We start from the raw sequence: 14,579 nt of genomic DNA, 5'->3' as shown, positions 1-14,579 counted from the left end.
ATCTTTCAATTTTGCAACTTTATGTGATGAATTTGTAATTTATTTTTCATGTTAAAATCTGAAAAAATAAGTTACAAATTCATCACAACGTAGTTGCAAAATTAAGAAATTGTGTGAAACCATATCATTTGATATGTTGAATATGTTAATCCTTAAAAATTAAAATTATTAATGAAAGATTAATTTTATCAAACAAAAACCACGTTTTGATGTTTATAAAAAATTGATTTAATATTTTGGGCCAAAAAATGATTTAATACAATGTTTACATATTTTATTAATTTAATAAAATCTATATGTATAAAAATATTAGAAGACATAACCTAATTATATAAATTTTGAGTTTTATGAATTATTTTAATTACTTTAAAGTTATGTAATATTTTAATAAAAATATAAAAAGTTCTTACTTTCATTTTTTATAAAATTTTTTAAGGATTGTAACCTTTGGAAATTAAAAAATCTACATCCAACTATACAGGAAAATTCAAATAAAATAAATTACAGATGCCTAGCTAATATAAAACTAAGAAAAACTATAGGCTTGTAATTATTTTTTATTTTTAAATTGCTATTTGATATGGTCACTAAAAAAAATAACATAAAATAGATATACATCATATAATATTTATTACTTTCTTCATTTAAAATATAAGGTATTTTTAAACCGAATCTTATCTCCTAAAAAGTAGTACCTACTTTCAAACTAACCCTATCTTTTTATATTTATCTCTATTAAATACCCTATAATAAATATAAAATTATTATAAATAGGGACACTTTTGAAAAAAAAGTAATAATTACATTCCAAAAGATTAAAAATGCCTCATATTTTTTAACATCTAACTCCTCAAAAAATATTTTTATTTTTGAATGGAGGGAGTATATCTTATCATATTAATGAATATTGATTTTTTATTCTCATACGAATATAATGATATTTTAATTCTTGTTGTCATTCATTTGTTTATATTAAGCAATTTCATAACTTGTTGCTTGTTGGGCATTTGTTGTGAGTACAGGGCTTGGTAGAAAAACTATTCGGCGGGCGGTTGACAGAAATTTTAAGCCCCCACCCCTGAAAGGTAACTTGGAAAATTTTTAAACAATGTTTTGTAACAATATAGGAAACTATATTAATTTAAGCAAAATAAAAACATTATGTTTAATTTAAATTTTATCTAGAATTAGAAATCTTTATAAATCCTATATTTATCAAAAAGACATTTCATTTGTTTATCCTCCTAATATATTATAGGAGAATATCATTAATGAGGATTTGGAATTAAATTTGAATTAACTAAATTCCTCATTTGAATATATTAAAATTTATGAATTTATATTTGGTTTAAATCTAAGTTCATTTTAAAATTATGATTTTTTGTAATTTAAAATTTTTTATACACTCTAGTTATTTAAAATTTTAATTACTCCAAACATCTTATTGATCTCTTCAGATTTTTACTATTAATACATCTATAACTTTGGCATATTTTCTCTTTTCTTGTCAATTAAAAAATAAAAATAATTTTTTATTTTTTATTTTTGCTTTGAATTTAATTTATCTCTGTTATTCATTTAAATTTTTTTAAACTATCTAAATAAAAAATTTTGATGTATGAATTTTAAATGTAAGATTTAAAATGTAATATTTCAAATTTAAAATCTAAATCAAATTCTATTAGTTCAAACATTACCTAAATCCTTTTGAAAGGACTTATTTGTATTGAAGTCTTAAAATATACTACAATTAATCTGTCGGATTTAAGGACTAAATTGAAATTAATTTGTGCATAAAATGACAAATACTACTTCTTGCATATTTTTTTAAGAAAAAAAGTCTATAACCCCATTGCTGGCTGTTGTCAAATTCCAATCACTAGCAATGTGATCATCGACACTAATAAAAATATTGAAAATAATTTGTAAAATAAGATCATAATAATAATAATATAATAATAATAATAATAATTTTTATTAAAAAATGTAAACATTTTTTGAGGGACTTTAAAAATATATGATATTTTTTAATTTTTAAAAGTGTAATCATTATCTTTTTTTTTAAGTGTCTCTATTGAATAGATCATTTTATATGTTTTTATGGTTGAACACCCTATAAATAGGAGTAAATATAAAAAGAGGATTAGTTTAAAATAAATAATTACTTTATTAAGGTGAGATTTAATTAAAAATACTTTATATTTTTTAAACGAAGGGAGTCTCTTTTATTAACTAGCAATTTTTTTTATTTTTATATTAATGATATTTTTGCATTTTTTTTTTACATTTCCAGTCACTTTTCTTTTATACAATTAATATTCATTATTTATGGGCTGAGTCAGATAGGATCACATTAGCGACAAAGCTTACCATAAGTATTTATAGAACTACATATTCAAAACTCAAATTCAAATCGTGATCAAGTTAGTATAATTTTTTTTTTATTAGTTGAGCTATGTTTTAGTTGGTATTTCCAGCTACTTTTTTGCACCTTGGTAAAGCGTCTTTTAAATTTGCATTGACACTAACAATTCTAATTATTCTTGGATATTTTAAAAGACCATGTTCATAGCATGGAAACAACTTTCTTTTTTTTTGCCACATGGAGACAACCATTTGAACATGTTTTTTTTTTTTTTAAATATAGCTTTAATTTATATACTTTGTTTTCATTTTGTTATTAATCCTTAAACTTTATTTTTTATTATTTTAGGTCCTTCCAAGAATCATGGAGGAACCTAAAACAATGAAAAATAAAAATACAGAAATAAAAAATATTTAAAAAAGTATAGGAATCAATAACAAATGTGAGAAAAGTACATGAATTTAAAGTTATATTTTTTCCTATTGTTTTTTTATCTTTCCTACATATAAAAACACAACATTAACAATTACACGTGAGAATTAATTAAACCACCTACTTCCCTTTGCATTTAAGCCACTTTCCCCGCTATATAGATTACACACACATATTATATGTAATATAGTGTGTTTGTGTGTGTGTTATGCATGCATGTGTGTTTAATCTCAATTACTTCATCTCTTTCAAAATTAAACATGGTAGCAAGACACAACAGAATGCACACACACACAGACACACTACCTAATATGTGTTTTGGATTGATGAATTTAAATTTGAATTTAGACTCAAAATATTACATTTCAAATTTCACATGTGATAAATTAATGTATTTCAAATTATTTATTTAAAAAGTTCAATTGAAAAGGAGAAATGAGTTGAAATTCAAAACAAAAATAAAAATAAAAAAGATGAGTTTATTTTTATTTTTTAATCGATAAGAGATGAGATAAGATATGAGAATCATAGAGATATTAATAGTTAAAATGTAAAAAAAAATAAAATGTTTGAGTAATTAAAATTGTAAATGATTAGAGTGTAAGAAAATTTAAATTATAAAGAATTATAATTTCAAATGGTTTTGGATTTGAATGACTCAATTAAATCCATAATTGTTCATCTATCCAAATAAAAGATTTGGTTTAAATCAAAATTCAAATAGTCATTAATCCAAGTGTATCATGAATCTCGTATACAGAGTTAAACCGGTTAGAAACCCGGTCCCCACATACACACACTAGCTTCTTTGATTAGAATGGCCTGGCTGAACCCCAATATTTTTCCAGTGAAATTTAATTTGCAGAAGCTTTCAGTTGGGTCTGCATGATGATCCATGCTGCACATAAACATATATGTACTTAATTAGGATGATTAGATGGTGTTCATCTTATATAGTTTGAGACAGGTTTTAATAATAATATAAAAATATAGATATTTATATACTCATTTTTTTATTTTTAAAAAAAAGAAATTATGTGATGCCTTACCAAAAGCATGTAGATCATCACATCCACATAAGAGCTTCCCGTTTAGCATATATCCACGGCTTTAAACGATCCTCCTCCGTCACTTCTCTACGTCAGTGGCCACTATTCAATATGATTACTAATATATATATATATATATATATATATATCTATATATATATTTATAATTTATATCATAGCATAATTTTCAATATATCAATAAACTAAATATTTTATAAAAATTATTGGAAGCTAAATATTTATATAATCATACACTGTGTAACTCATCTTAAACTCTCTGAAAAGGTAGGGATATTGTAGCTCCTGGGGATAAGTGATCCTACAAAAAATTCCTTTTTTCTTGATCTTTTATATGTATAATGCATATCAATCATTCCTATTTGTTTTTTTTTTGAAAAAAAAAAAGATAAGAAAATTTAACACACACACACAACCAAATGGATTCCTATTATTTAGTTCTAGTGCCTTTGTAAAATATATGTATAGATTAACTGCGTTTTAAATTTTTTTGGGCTTGTTGCTCATATAAAGCAAAAGACCTTAAAAAACATGGAAATACAAAAAAAAAAGGATATGAATAAAACGGACACAACATGTAAAAAAGAAAAAAAATTCAAAGTGTTGAGAGATATTCTCTCATACCTATTTGTAAAGAAAAAAATTGTTTATATTTATAAAAGATGTAAATTAACTTTTATACACAAGTTTCCTCTCTTACTGAAAGTATACTATTAAAATATGTATATTTAATAAAAATAAAATTAAAAACTTACTAAACTTTTAGAGAGAATTAAAAAAATTTAATTTTTTTTATTTCAATAAAACATGTTAAAAAAAATCTTATAAATAAGAATTGGAAAGAGTATTTGAGTTTAAAATTGGGCAAAAGGATGCGTGGCGGTCAAAAGTGGTTACCTTGTAAAAGTCAACGGCAACGAAATTGGCCCAACGTTGACCAGCCTCAGCATAGCAAGGAGAAAGCATGTTGAGGAGGTCTTCTGAATTGTCTCTGCAAGCGACTTGTTTGGTTGGAATGGTTCTGAAGTGATTTCACCAAAAACCAGAGATTGGTTTTGTCACTCATTGCTGCTGACTCTTCACGTTTTGGACATCTTCCTTTTTCCATCCCTCCCCTCCCATCTACATTTAATCACATCATTCTCAACTCACAAAAATAGCATTGAATTGCACTATGTTCCACACATAACTATGCTGGGGAAGAAAGAAGAGAGAGAGAGAAGAGAGAGAGAGAGAGAGAGAGATAGAGAGAGAGAGAGAGAGAGAGAGAGAGAGAGAGAGAGAGAGAGAGAGAGGAGAGATGAGGTTCTAACTTAAGATTGATTTCAGTGCTCAGAGAAAGATGAGCGCCATGTGTTCATTACTGTGATAAGTACCGAAATCAATCCTTTCAAACCTTTAATCTCTTGTTCTTTGCTCTCCATCTCCACATAGCGAGCGTGTTATATGTAGTGGAGAAAATTAAGTCAATAATATCTCGTTGTGTAGGTAAAGTATCAAATTTTCTATGTTGATATACATAATTACACAAAATGATTACATACGATTCTTCATCTCCTCTTTATGGCATGGGTTCACACACATCCTCACATGGGCTCACTAAAATTTCTTTCTCTACCTATATATTTGGTTTCTTTCTACACAATAAATGTTCCTTTTTCATCCTAATGTTATGAAACCCCATGTGCTGAGATTATTTTTAGTACTTATAAGTAGTTCTAGTGGGAAACATTCTAATTATACTCGTGTGTGTTGTTAAGGTATCAAATTTTCTATGTTGATATAGCAATAAATTACACAAAAAGAATGATTACACAGATTCTCATCTCATCTTATGGGCATGTGAGTTCCACACATCCATCACATGGGGCTCACTAAAATTTCTTTCTCTACTATATATTTGGTTCTTTCTACACAATAAAATGATATCCTTTTTCATCCTAATTTATGAAACCCATATGTGCTGAGATTATTTTATTACTTATAAGTAGTTTAGTGGAAACAATTCTATTTGTAATGCAAATAAAGTGAGAACTAGATATAGACATCTTACATGAAAATCAAATCTTACTTCATTCTGTGTGAGAAAATAATCCTTCTACCAGACTCAAGTCCTGTGGTACATTATGTTTAGTGATTTTATTCTTACTTTTTTCTAACTTTATCTCCTGGAATTATTTTTTTTGGCAGAAATCTTATTGAAATATTTCAATGTTTTAATATTCTATCTCACTTATATTTTTAATCTTTTGTTTGATTTTTAGGAACTCTCTTAGATGTATCAAGTACAATAATTATATATTCCTAGAACAAGGTTAAAAAAGTTTAACCATTTAAGGACATGTTATAATTCCCAATTAAAAATATAAAAATTATATTGAAATGCATTAATTGATGCTACTCACATTGATTTTCAACCATGAAGTTCCATTGGTAAGCAATGCCTTCAGTTTTCTGGCTTGTGTCTCTGAGATGTGAAGACAATGAGCCTATGATGTCTAGCAACCATGTCTTTGACCAGAGGCCAATCTTGGCCATCTTGAGGCATGCTTGAGAGAGGAAACCAGAACTTGGTCAACCCAGAAGCATTCAACACTTGGTCAGTCCATTTGTGACTCCACATAGTCTTCCAATATAATGTCCACTATTTCTGATGGATTCTTCGCCAGAAATGCCTCTACTTCCTTCAGGGCTTTAATTGCAGGCTCCTATCAAATATCACACTAACATTAATTACAATAATTTATTATTGTTTTCAATTAAATTGCTACATGCTGTCTTTAAACTCACTCGTCATTAAAATTAATAATTTATTTTTACATTTGACATTAACATTAGCCATTACATATTTAATTTGATTGAAAAATATTATTTATATATGTGTGTGTGTGGGTGAGTGATTTTTTTTTATTCATTTTTATCATGTCTAGGTCAATAAATGTATAGAGAATATATATAAAAGGACATAATTTTTTTTCACTCCCATTTTTCTCTATGAGCCTCAATGACAAGTTTGAACTGTTTAGATTAAATTTTAACAGTACATGTTAATATATATTTTTTAAAAAATATTAAATATAAATAATCAAATCTCATCGTAGTGTTCTCTGGCCTGTAGTATAAAAAAGGCACGTCTGATTAGAAGTTCATAGGTTAAGATTGGGCCAAGTTTGACAACGTCCCAATCAAATTGGGCTTTTAAATTGTATTTAGGCTTGAGTCAATTCTAGTTGGGCTGCCTTTCTTTTCTTTTTTTTTTGGGGAAAAAATGATAAAAATAATTCTTAGAAAATTATCACACAATTTTTCCATGGAAAAAAAAACTAATTTTTTATATGATTCCATTAAAAATCCTCTAAATAAGTGAATTGAGTTGGCCCAGCTGTTTTCTTTCTTCATGTTTACCCATCAACCACCGAATTTCTTTTAAGAGAAAATATAACATATAATATAAAATATAAATTATTATAATTATAATTTATAAAGGTTGGTAAACAAGTAAGTATCTCACTTACAATGCAGTAGTGGGATAACATTTTCCCTTGAAGGAATGGCACAACCAAATGTCTCCTTTGTAAGTCATAAGTGGTCCAGCATTAGAGCTCGAACTCCATTCTGCAATATAAATTAATTTCCTTATATTATTAATTAATTAATTACATCATCATGAATTAAGCAACATAAAAAAATTAATTATATTTTGTTCTTACATGTAACTGCTGTGTTATACTGTCTTCTTGATTGAGAACGTGACTCTGGGAAAAAAGCCCTCAGGATTTAGTGCTTGGTTTGATTTGGGCACTTCTCTTGTAATTGCAAATGAATTGTGTGTTGTCAAATATGCGTATCTATTGAATGGCAATGTATCATCCTGCTCAATTCAAATTTGTTAGTATAATATTTTTATACATCTCTGCAAATAAAAAAAGAAATCATCATCAAATTAATTATTGCCTCCGAGACAACTATAAATCAATGAAGGCCAATTAGGAATTTGGAATACAAATTTTAATTCTTTTTTTTTACTTTAATTATTCATACAACTCTAAGAGAATTTTGTTTAATTCAACTTCAATTTTTAACCCAACTAATATATTTTTTCCAAAACAATATTTTTTCTTTAATTTCATCACTCTATATCCTCAAAAATTTGAAGGTATTATTACCATCGTCTAAATTAATTTGAACCCTCACTCTGTGAGACTATGCAAAAACAATAGCTAATGCAATACAAGTCACAAACTCCAGAACTAACTTAATGCTCATGAAACTTGAATGCATTGCTCTCATAAATTTCAAGTTCTTCAGAGGAATTAGTAGCATGAAATTTCTGAGAAGAAAACTTCAATAATTTCCAGAGTCTGTGGAATGGAGGAGACACACACACACATATACAAGAAGCTTGAAAGGTTGAAGATGTTGATCTGACACATCTGATCCCTCAAATTTTGCAGGGCAAGAATTGCAGAACATCCCTTCTTCACAGTGTCTTCTTCTTGAGCATTTCTCCAAAACCTGCAAATTACAATCAATGAAATTTGCAGAAGTTTCATGTTTAGAAGAATTTGCAGAAATTAATGATGATGCAGAAGAGAATAACCTTGGAATTTGTATCAGCAGAAGAAGATGAAGTAGTGATGAGGAGGAAGATTGAAACAGTGAACATAATTAATGGAAGCGCAGCCATGGAAGAGAAGAGAAAAGGTCAATAAGGTTTTCTCACTTTTGTTTGGGATTATTTGGATGTCAAGTGCTTGGAGTTTTAAGCAAATTAAAGGAACTATGTCTTTTGTACATTTATAACCTTGGATGCTTCCCACATCTTTAAATTTTGGCCACATATATGAATGATTAATCTCAATAAGCCAAAAGCTAATTTTCATTATTGTAAAGTGTTTTCTTAGGGACTATTATACATTTGAAATTTAGAAAAATCATATTATGAATCACTTCTTTTTTGGGCATTCTATTATGAATAAGTTTTATTTTTTTTGTGGTAACGGTACAATAATGTCTATGCCACTACCTTCATTTTCAAATTATGCAATTTTAATCAACTTACATGATTTAAAAAGTTGATTAATTTTTAATGATCATATCTAAAATTGAAAAATTTTGACCAAAATCCTTGCGATTAATCCATAACTTTTTTAATTTAGTAATATTGATATATTGTCATCTAATAAAAGCATTTATGAAATAAAAATAAAATAATTTAACATTCAATAACTTTCTCAATATTTTATAAAATTAAAAGGTAAAGATAGACACAAAAATCATCGAAGTGCTTATAAAAGAGTCCAAAATAAATATTTTTCTCTGTCTTATAAATAAGATTAGAAAAATATTTTTTTCTTGCGTTATTGTTTTCTAAGTTGTAACTAATATTAAATTTATATTAATAATATTGGTTTTTCTAAAAAAAAAATGGACTGGTAGGTAAATTTTTTTTTTTTTTTTGGGTAACGGACTGGTTGGTATTTAAGTGACGATAGAAATATTGATTTGAGGTTTATTAGTCTCAATAAAGTGCCATTGGTGTTGCTTTTAAGAACTCCAATCAAATCCGACTTCCCAATTTTTGGTCTTTGTTTAGAGTACATTGCTATATATGATGTAAATTTTATATTATTTTAATACTTTATTTTAAAATATAATACAAAATAAATTTATTTATCACCTAAAAATAAAAATATTTAATTAAATTTCAAACAGTAAAAAATGAAAAAACTATGTAAGTACTGCAAGAAGCTACCTGGAAATTGCATAATGTCATTTGTCCCACCACTGCATTTCCTGGCGTGCCTCTATTTGTTTCCGAAAGTTTTGTCACTTAATTACTTTTATTTATATAAAATTCTACGATTTTTTGTTTTGGTTGAAAGAGACAATTTAAATTTTGCACTGGCTAGTGCTGCCTTGCATTAAATAAATAATAACCTTAGTATGCGTCTAGATGTTGGCAGATTATTCATATATTATTATAACTTCTTATAATTTAAAATTCTTTTTAATTTAATTATTTAAAATTTCAACTACTCTAACTCTATGTTTGGATAGGAAGAAAAGTTACAAAGATAAAAATAAAAAGAAAAAAAAATAAGAGAAAAATAAAAAAAAATATTATCACTTTTCTTGTTTTGATGGATAAAAGAAAATAGAGAAGAAAAAAAATGATAGACAATATAATATCTAGAATGCCCTTATATATTATGTTTTATTATATTTTTTTAAAAAATGAAAGAAGAAACTTGTTAAAATTTATTTTCCATATTATTATATTTAACATCAAATAAGTTTGTAAAAATATGTCATTTTTATATTTTAAAAAATCAAAAGGTGGCGTTTTTTTAAAATTAAATATAAATAACTATATATATATATATATTATTATAGGATTTATACAAACAAATGAAAATATATCTAGATAAGCAAGTTTTCCATATGTCTCATCTTCTTGTGCTGTATGGCTCATCATCGTCATCATATTCTTCATCGAGGTCACTAGTCTAAGATAGGTCTAGCGGAAAAATAGTTAAGAGACAAAGGAGAGGGTAGAAAAAGAAAAAAATATTTTACACTCAAAATCTCTCCATTATAGAGAAAAAAGTTAGGAAGAATATGTAATGGGTCTCACTTTCATTTTCTTCCAACTTTTCTTTTCTCTCACTTTTTCTTTTTCATTCAGATAGGAAAAATTCATTTTCTCTCATATTTTTTTTCATATTTTCTTCCTCTTATATTTTTCCCCTATCCAAACAGAGCAAACTCTTTCATTTTCTCACCTTTGTAATTCATTTTCTTTGTATATTTGATGAGATATAAAGTTTTTTAAATTCTAATAAAATATGATTAGAAGTAATGTTTTAAGAATCAAAATAACACAAAATGATCGAACCAATTGGATTGCTATTTGGATACAAAAATGGCTTAGTTTGACTCGTTAACCATTTTGGAAATTAAATCACTTTGGACTATTTTGAATCGAGTGATTTGCTAGAATCAAAGTTAACATGAAATCAAAATGATTGGATCATTTTGAATAATTTTTTTCCTTTACTCTTATTTTAGTAACAATGACTTTTATTAATTTTAAATATATTATCATCAACTTTTTCTAGATTATTACAGTAAAATTTTGATGTATGAAACAGTATATGAATTAAACGATAGAAAAAATAAAAAAATTTATTTGCTTTGAAAGACAATAATAAAAATAAAAAATATACATATGAAAATAAATTGAAAATTAAAAATCATCATGTTATGACTAATTTTTGATTCATTGAGATTCAAGTATATAAATAATATATGATTATTTTAGTTTAAATAGTGACTTTTTTTTTTTAACAATGCTAAAATGGAATGGGCAATTACCCTTCTCATGTACAATTGTTTCATTAATTAAAGTCAAGTATTATAAATATCGTAATTATTTAATTTAAATAATAATTTTTTTCTAACAATAATTAAAATAAAATAAATAATTATAACTTTCCTATGCAATTTTTTACTTCATTAATGTTTAAGTGTTATAAATACAGATGACTTCTTTACCCTTAAATAATAAGTTTTTTTTTTTTTTACCTACAACATAATAAGCAATTACTATTACTATTTAATTTAAATTAAAAGTATTTTAATTATTTTTTAAAAGTCCATTATATTTAAAAAATAATGACATTTTATAACATTTTATTGTTATTTGCCTTTAATAATAAGGGATTTTCTTTCATTTTCCCCTCTGTTTCCCTGAAATTGTACTGTGATTAAACATCTATAATCTACTATTTGCTTACCACATTTTCAGATACAGAAGGCATGATCTAGTTTTATATAAAACACAGTATCATACTCATACTTCGAATTCGACTCGAATTCGCAATTTGAGCCATTCAGTCATTCCGTCATCGTTGTATTGTGAATTGTTGCAGCTCCTGCAACTGGCGGCAATGGCGATGCAAGGTGTTCAGAAGAACACACTGTACGTGGGAGGGCTAGCGGAGGAAGTGAACGAGGCATTCTTCACGCTGCCTTCATACCCTTTGGCGACATCAAGGACGTCAAGACGCCGCTTGACCAGGCCACGCAGAAGCACCGGTCTTTCGGCTTCGTCACCTTCTTGGAGAGGGAGGACGCCGCCGCCGCCATGGACAACATGGACGGTGCTGAACTCTACGGCCGTGTTACTTACTGTTAACTACGCCCTTCCTGAGCGCATTAAGGGTGGTGAACAGGGTTGGGCTGCTCAGCCAAGTGCGTTCCTTTTCTTTTCCTTCAATTATAGCAAACCCTAATCCCTCAATTTCTGCCCCCCCCAATGATTCAATTTAACAGCCCGTAGATGCGTCTCACTGATTTCTGAAAGTTTTGCGTCCTAATTTTGTCGTTAAACCTATCTATATTTTTGAATCCAATTGTAGATATTATGCCAGTACTACCTGTACTCTTTTCTCTTAGCTTTTTTTGGCGGGCTGCTCTTAGACAATATGTGCTATCTCTTGACTTTATAATACGCAGGATTTATAGCTAATGGGGTAAATATGTGATCAAGTGATACATAGAGAATAGTAGAACCTCTAGATGGAGTCATGTAACATGTGCATTAAATAACTGGACCTGTTATCATCCTACTTTTGAATGTTTAATCAGTTAATCGCTATTTTAACAATGACTTCAGTAGAAGTTCAGTTCCACGAGCTTATTGCTGATTGGATTCATCACTTTCATGTTCATTGAATTATTTACACAGATACAGTTAATTGGCTAAATTTATTTTTCCTATTTAAGATATGCAGGGTAGACATGTACATGGCCCCTCTTATGTCTTATCCTCTGGTTTGTGTATTATTTATGAAATTCTCTTAAGTATCAATCATGGAATCTCTATATAGCCTTACTGAATCATGTAGTATCCCTGACTCTATCCAAGTATGTGCCCTCATATATTCGACATACATCTATCAGTATGCATATTGCTTTTTTCCTCCTCCTGCACAGCCATTGCTTTTATCACTCGTAATTCATAATCCATGTTTCAAAGTTACATTGATGACCATGTGGCATTTTAATCCTGGTGAAGGATACACCTTCACCTTCACTATCCAGCCAAGCTAAATTGTGAAAGGTAAGATAATGGAATGATTAGTGAAGTAGAAATATAGAAACTGTGGTTCTTCTCCTTCTTGGCAGTGATATGATTGCTTTTCATGTTTTTTTTTATTATACTCACAAACAATTTTAATGAGTGGAGATTTATTAACAAGCTATATATCCATAAATTACTCTCTCAAAATTTTGTCCGGAGAGCCTAGGTCACTTTCATCCTTTGTGATTGATTCTATGAATCTGTGTTCTGATTTCAGTTTGGGCGGATGCGGATACTTGGTTTGAGCGGCAGCAGCAAGAAGAGGAAATGCGTCGTATTGAGGCAGAAAATCGAGCTGCTATGCAGGCTGCAAGATATACACAGAAACAAACGGCCCAGGAGCGAGAAGGAGAAAGGAAGAGGAAATTGACATCAAGGATGATCCCATGGCAAAGGCTGAAGCAGAGGCTCTGAAGCAAAATGGTTCTTAACTAATAACTAAGGAATTCAGTTGATGAAGAAACCCTGCTTTTTATTAATTTTCAACGTCAGCTATAATGTGTGATAACCTTCATATAAGTGGTCACAACTTTCTATTGATTCAGAAATAGGGTAGGCAGGGAACTAATGGGTCTTATCTTTCATCTTTGTTCATTTGTTTGTCTCACTTGTATGAAGAGAATTTTGAGACAAGTGCTGGGTTCTGCTCAATTTTGTGGTTTATCTTGTAACTGTTTGATACCTTCATGAATTCTGGCTGTATTGATGTAATAGTAGACTCTGCTTTGCGCTGATAATATTACAGATACCTTTTTGATGTTCAATAAAATCTCACTCATTAATTAGTTATAACATGGGCCAAACTTTCTTGCCACTTCATTTTACAGTCTACAAAGTAAGCACGGTGTTGGAAATTGAGTTTGCAAGTCACCATGCAAAGTATGTGTAACTGAACAACTGGCTGCAGCATCAATTGGTCAAATTGAACCATTCTCTAATTAAGATGTTGCTCTACCATATCCGTATACAGTTATGCATCCAAGGGCTGTGCAATTAGCAATACTAATGCTTCATACGCCTTGGGGTGATAGGATAATGATGGAGTCATTCCTACTTGTGCGGGACAGAATGAGGTGTCTGAAGCCATTTAGTTGTCAAATGTCCCATGAAATTTCAGCGTGGCAGAATGATATTCATTGCGTCTGCATGGAATAGTATGTTGAAAAACTGCCATCCCGCCCAACGAGATGATAAAAATGCACCCAAAAAAAAAAAAAGATAAGAAAATGATCGAGTGCTAAGTTACAGGCATGCTCTTGATAACAGTGATCATGTTACAAAAATGTTGAACCAAGTTGAAATAAAAGAGATAAATTTAAGGACTGAGTTGATAATAGCACGTTTATGATCTAGCTACAAATATTGTCAAACACTCAATACTTCCACCCCAAGATACTTCAAAACTTAGTTATGCATCCAAGGGCTGTGCAATTAGCAATACTAATGCTTCATACGCCTGGGGTGATAGGATAATGATGGAGTCATTCCACTTGTGCGGGACAGAATGAGGTGTCTGAAGCCATTTAGTTGTCAAATGTCCCATGAAATTTCAGCGTGGCAGAATGAT

The 14,579-nt window shown here is 28.6% G+C and overlaps 1 protein-coding gene and 1 pseudogene across 1 annotated transcript; one reads left to right on the top strand and one right to left on the bottom strand.

Annotated features, from left to right (window-relative positions):
* Window positions 1–3,651: 3,651 nt before the first annotated feature.
* Window positions 3,652–6,518, bottom strand: LOC129322535 (PI-PLC X domain-containing protein At5g67130-like; annotated as a pseudogene).
* A 5,165-nt stretch (window positions 6,519–11,683) lies between these two features.
* Window positions 11,684–13,826, top strand: LOC129322996 (uncharacterized). The gene is given in 5 exon segments (XM_054969488.1): window positions 11,684–11,880; window positions 11,883–12,052; window positions 12,054–12,120; window positions 13,230–13,364; window positions 13,367–13,826. Coding segments are annotated over 5 exon segments (513 nt in total). The 5' UTR covers window positions 11,684–11,816; the 3' UTR covers window positions 13,444–13,826.
* The last annotated feature ends 753 nt before the right edge of the window (window positions 13,827–14,579 follow it).

This window comes from Prosopis cineraria, unplaced genomic scaffold (genome assembly GCF_029017545.1).
Source record: "Prosopis cineraria cultivar Desert tree isolate PC_DT_omini unplaced genomic scaffold, ASM2901754v1 PC10, whole genome shotgun sequence".
Classification (NCBI taxonomy): Eukaryota; Viridiplantae; Streptophyta; class Magnoliopsida; order Fabales; family Fabaceae; genus Prosopis; species Prosopis cineraria.
This window is presented reverse-complemented; position numbering and strand designations above follow the sequence as displayed.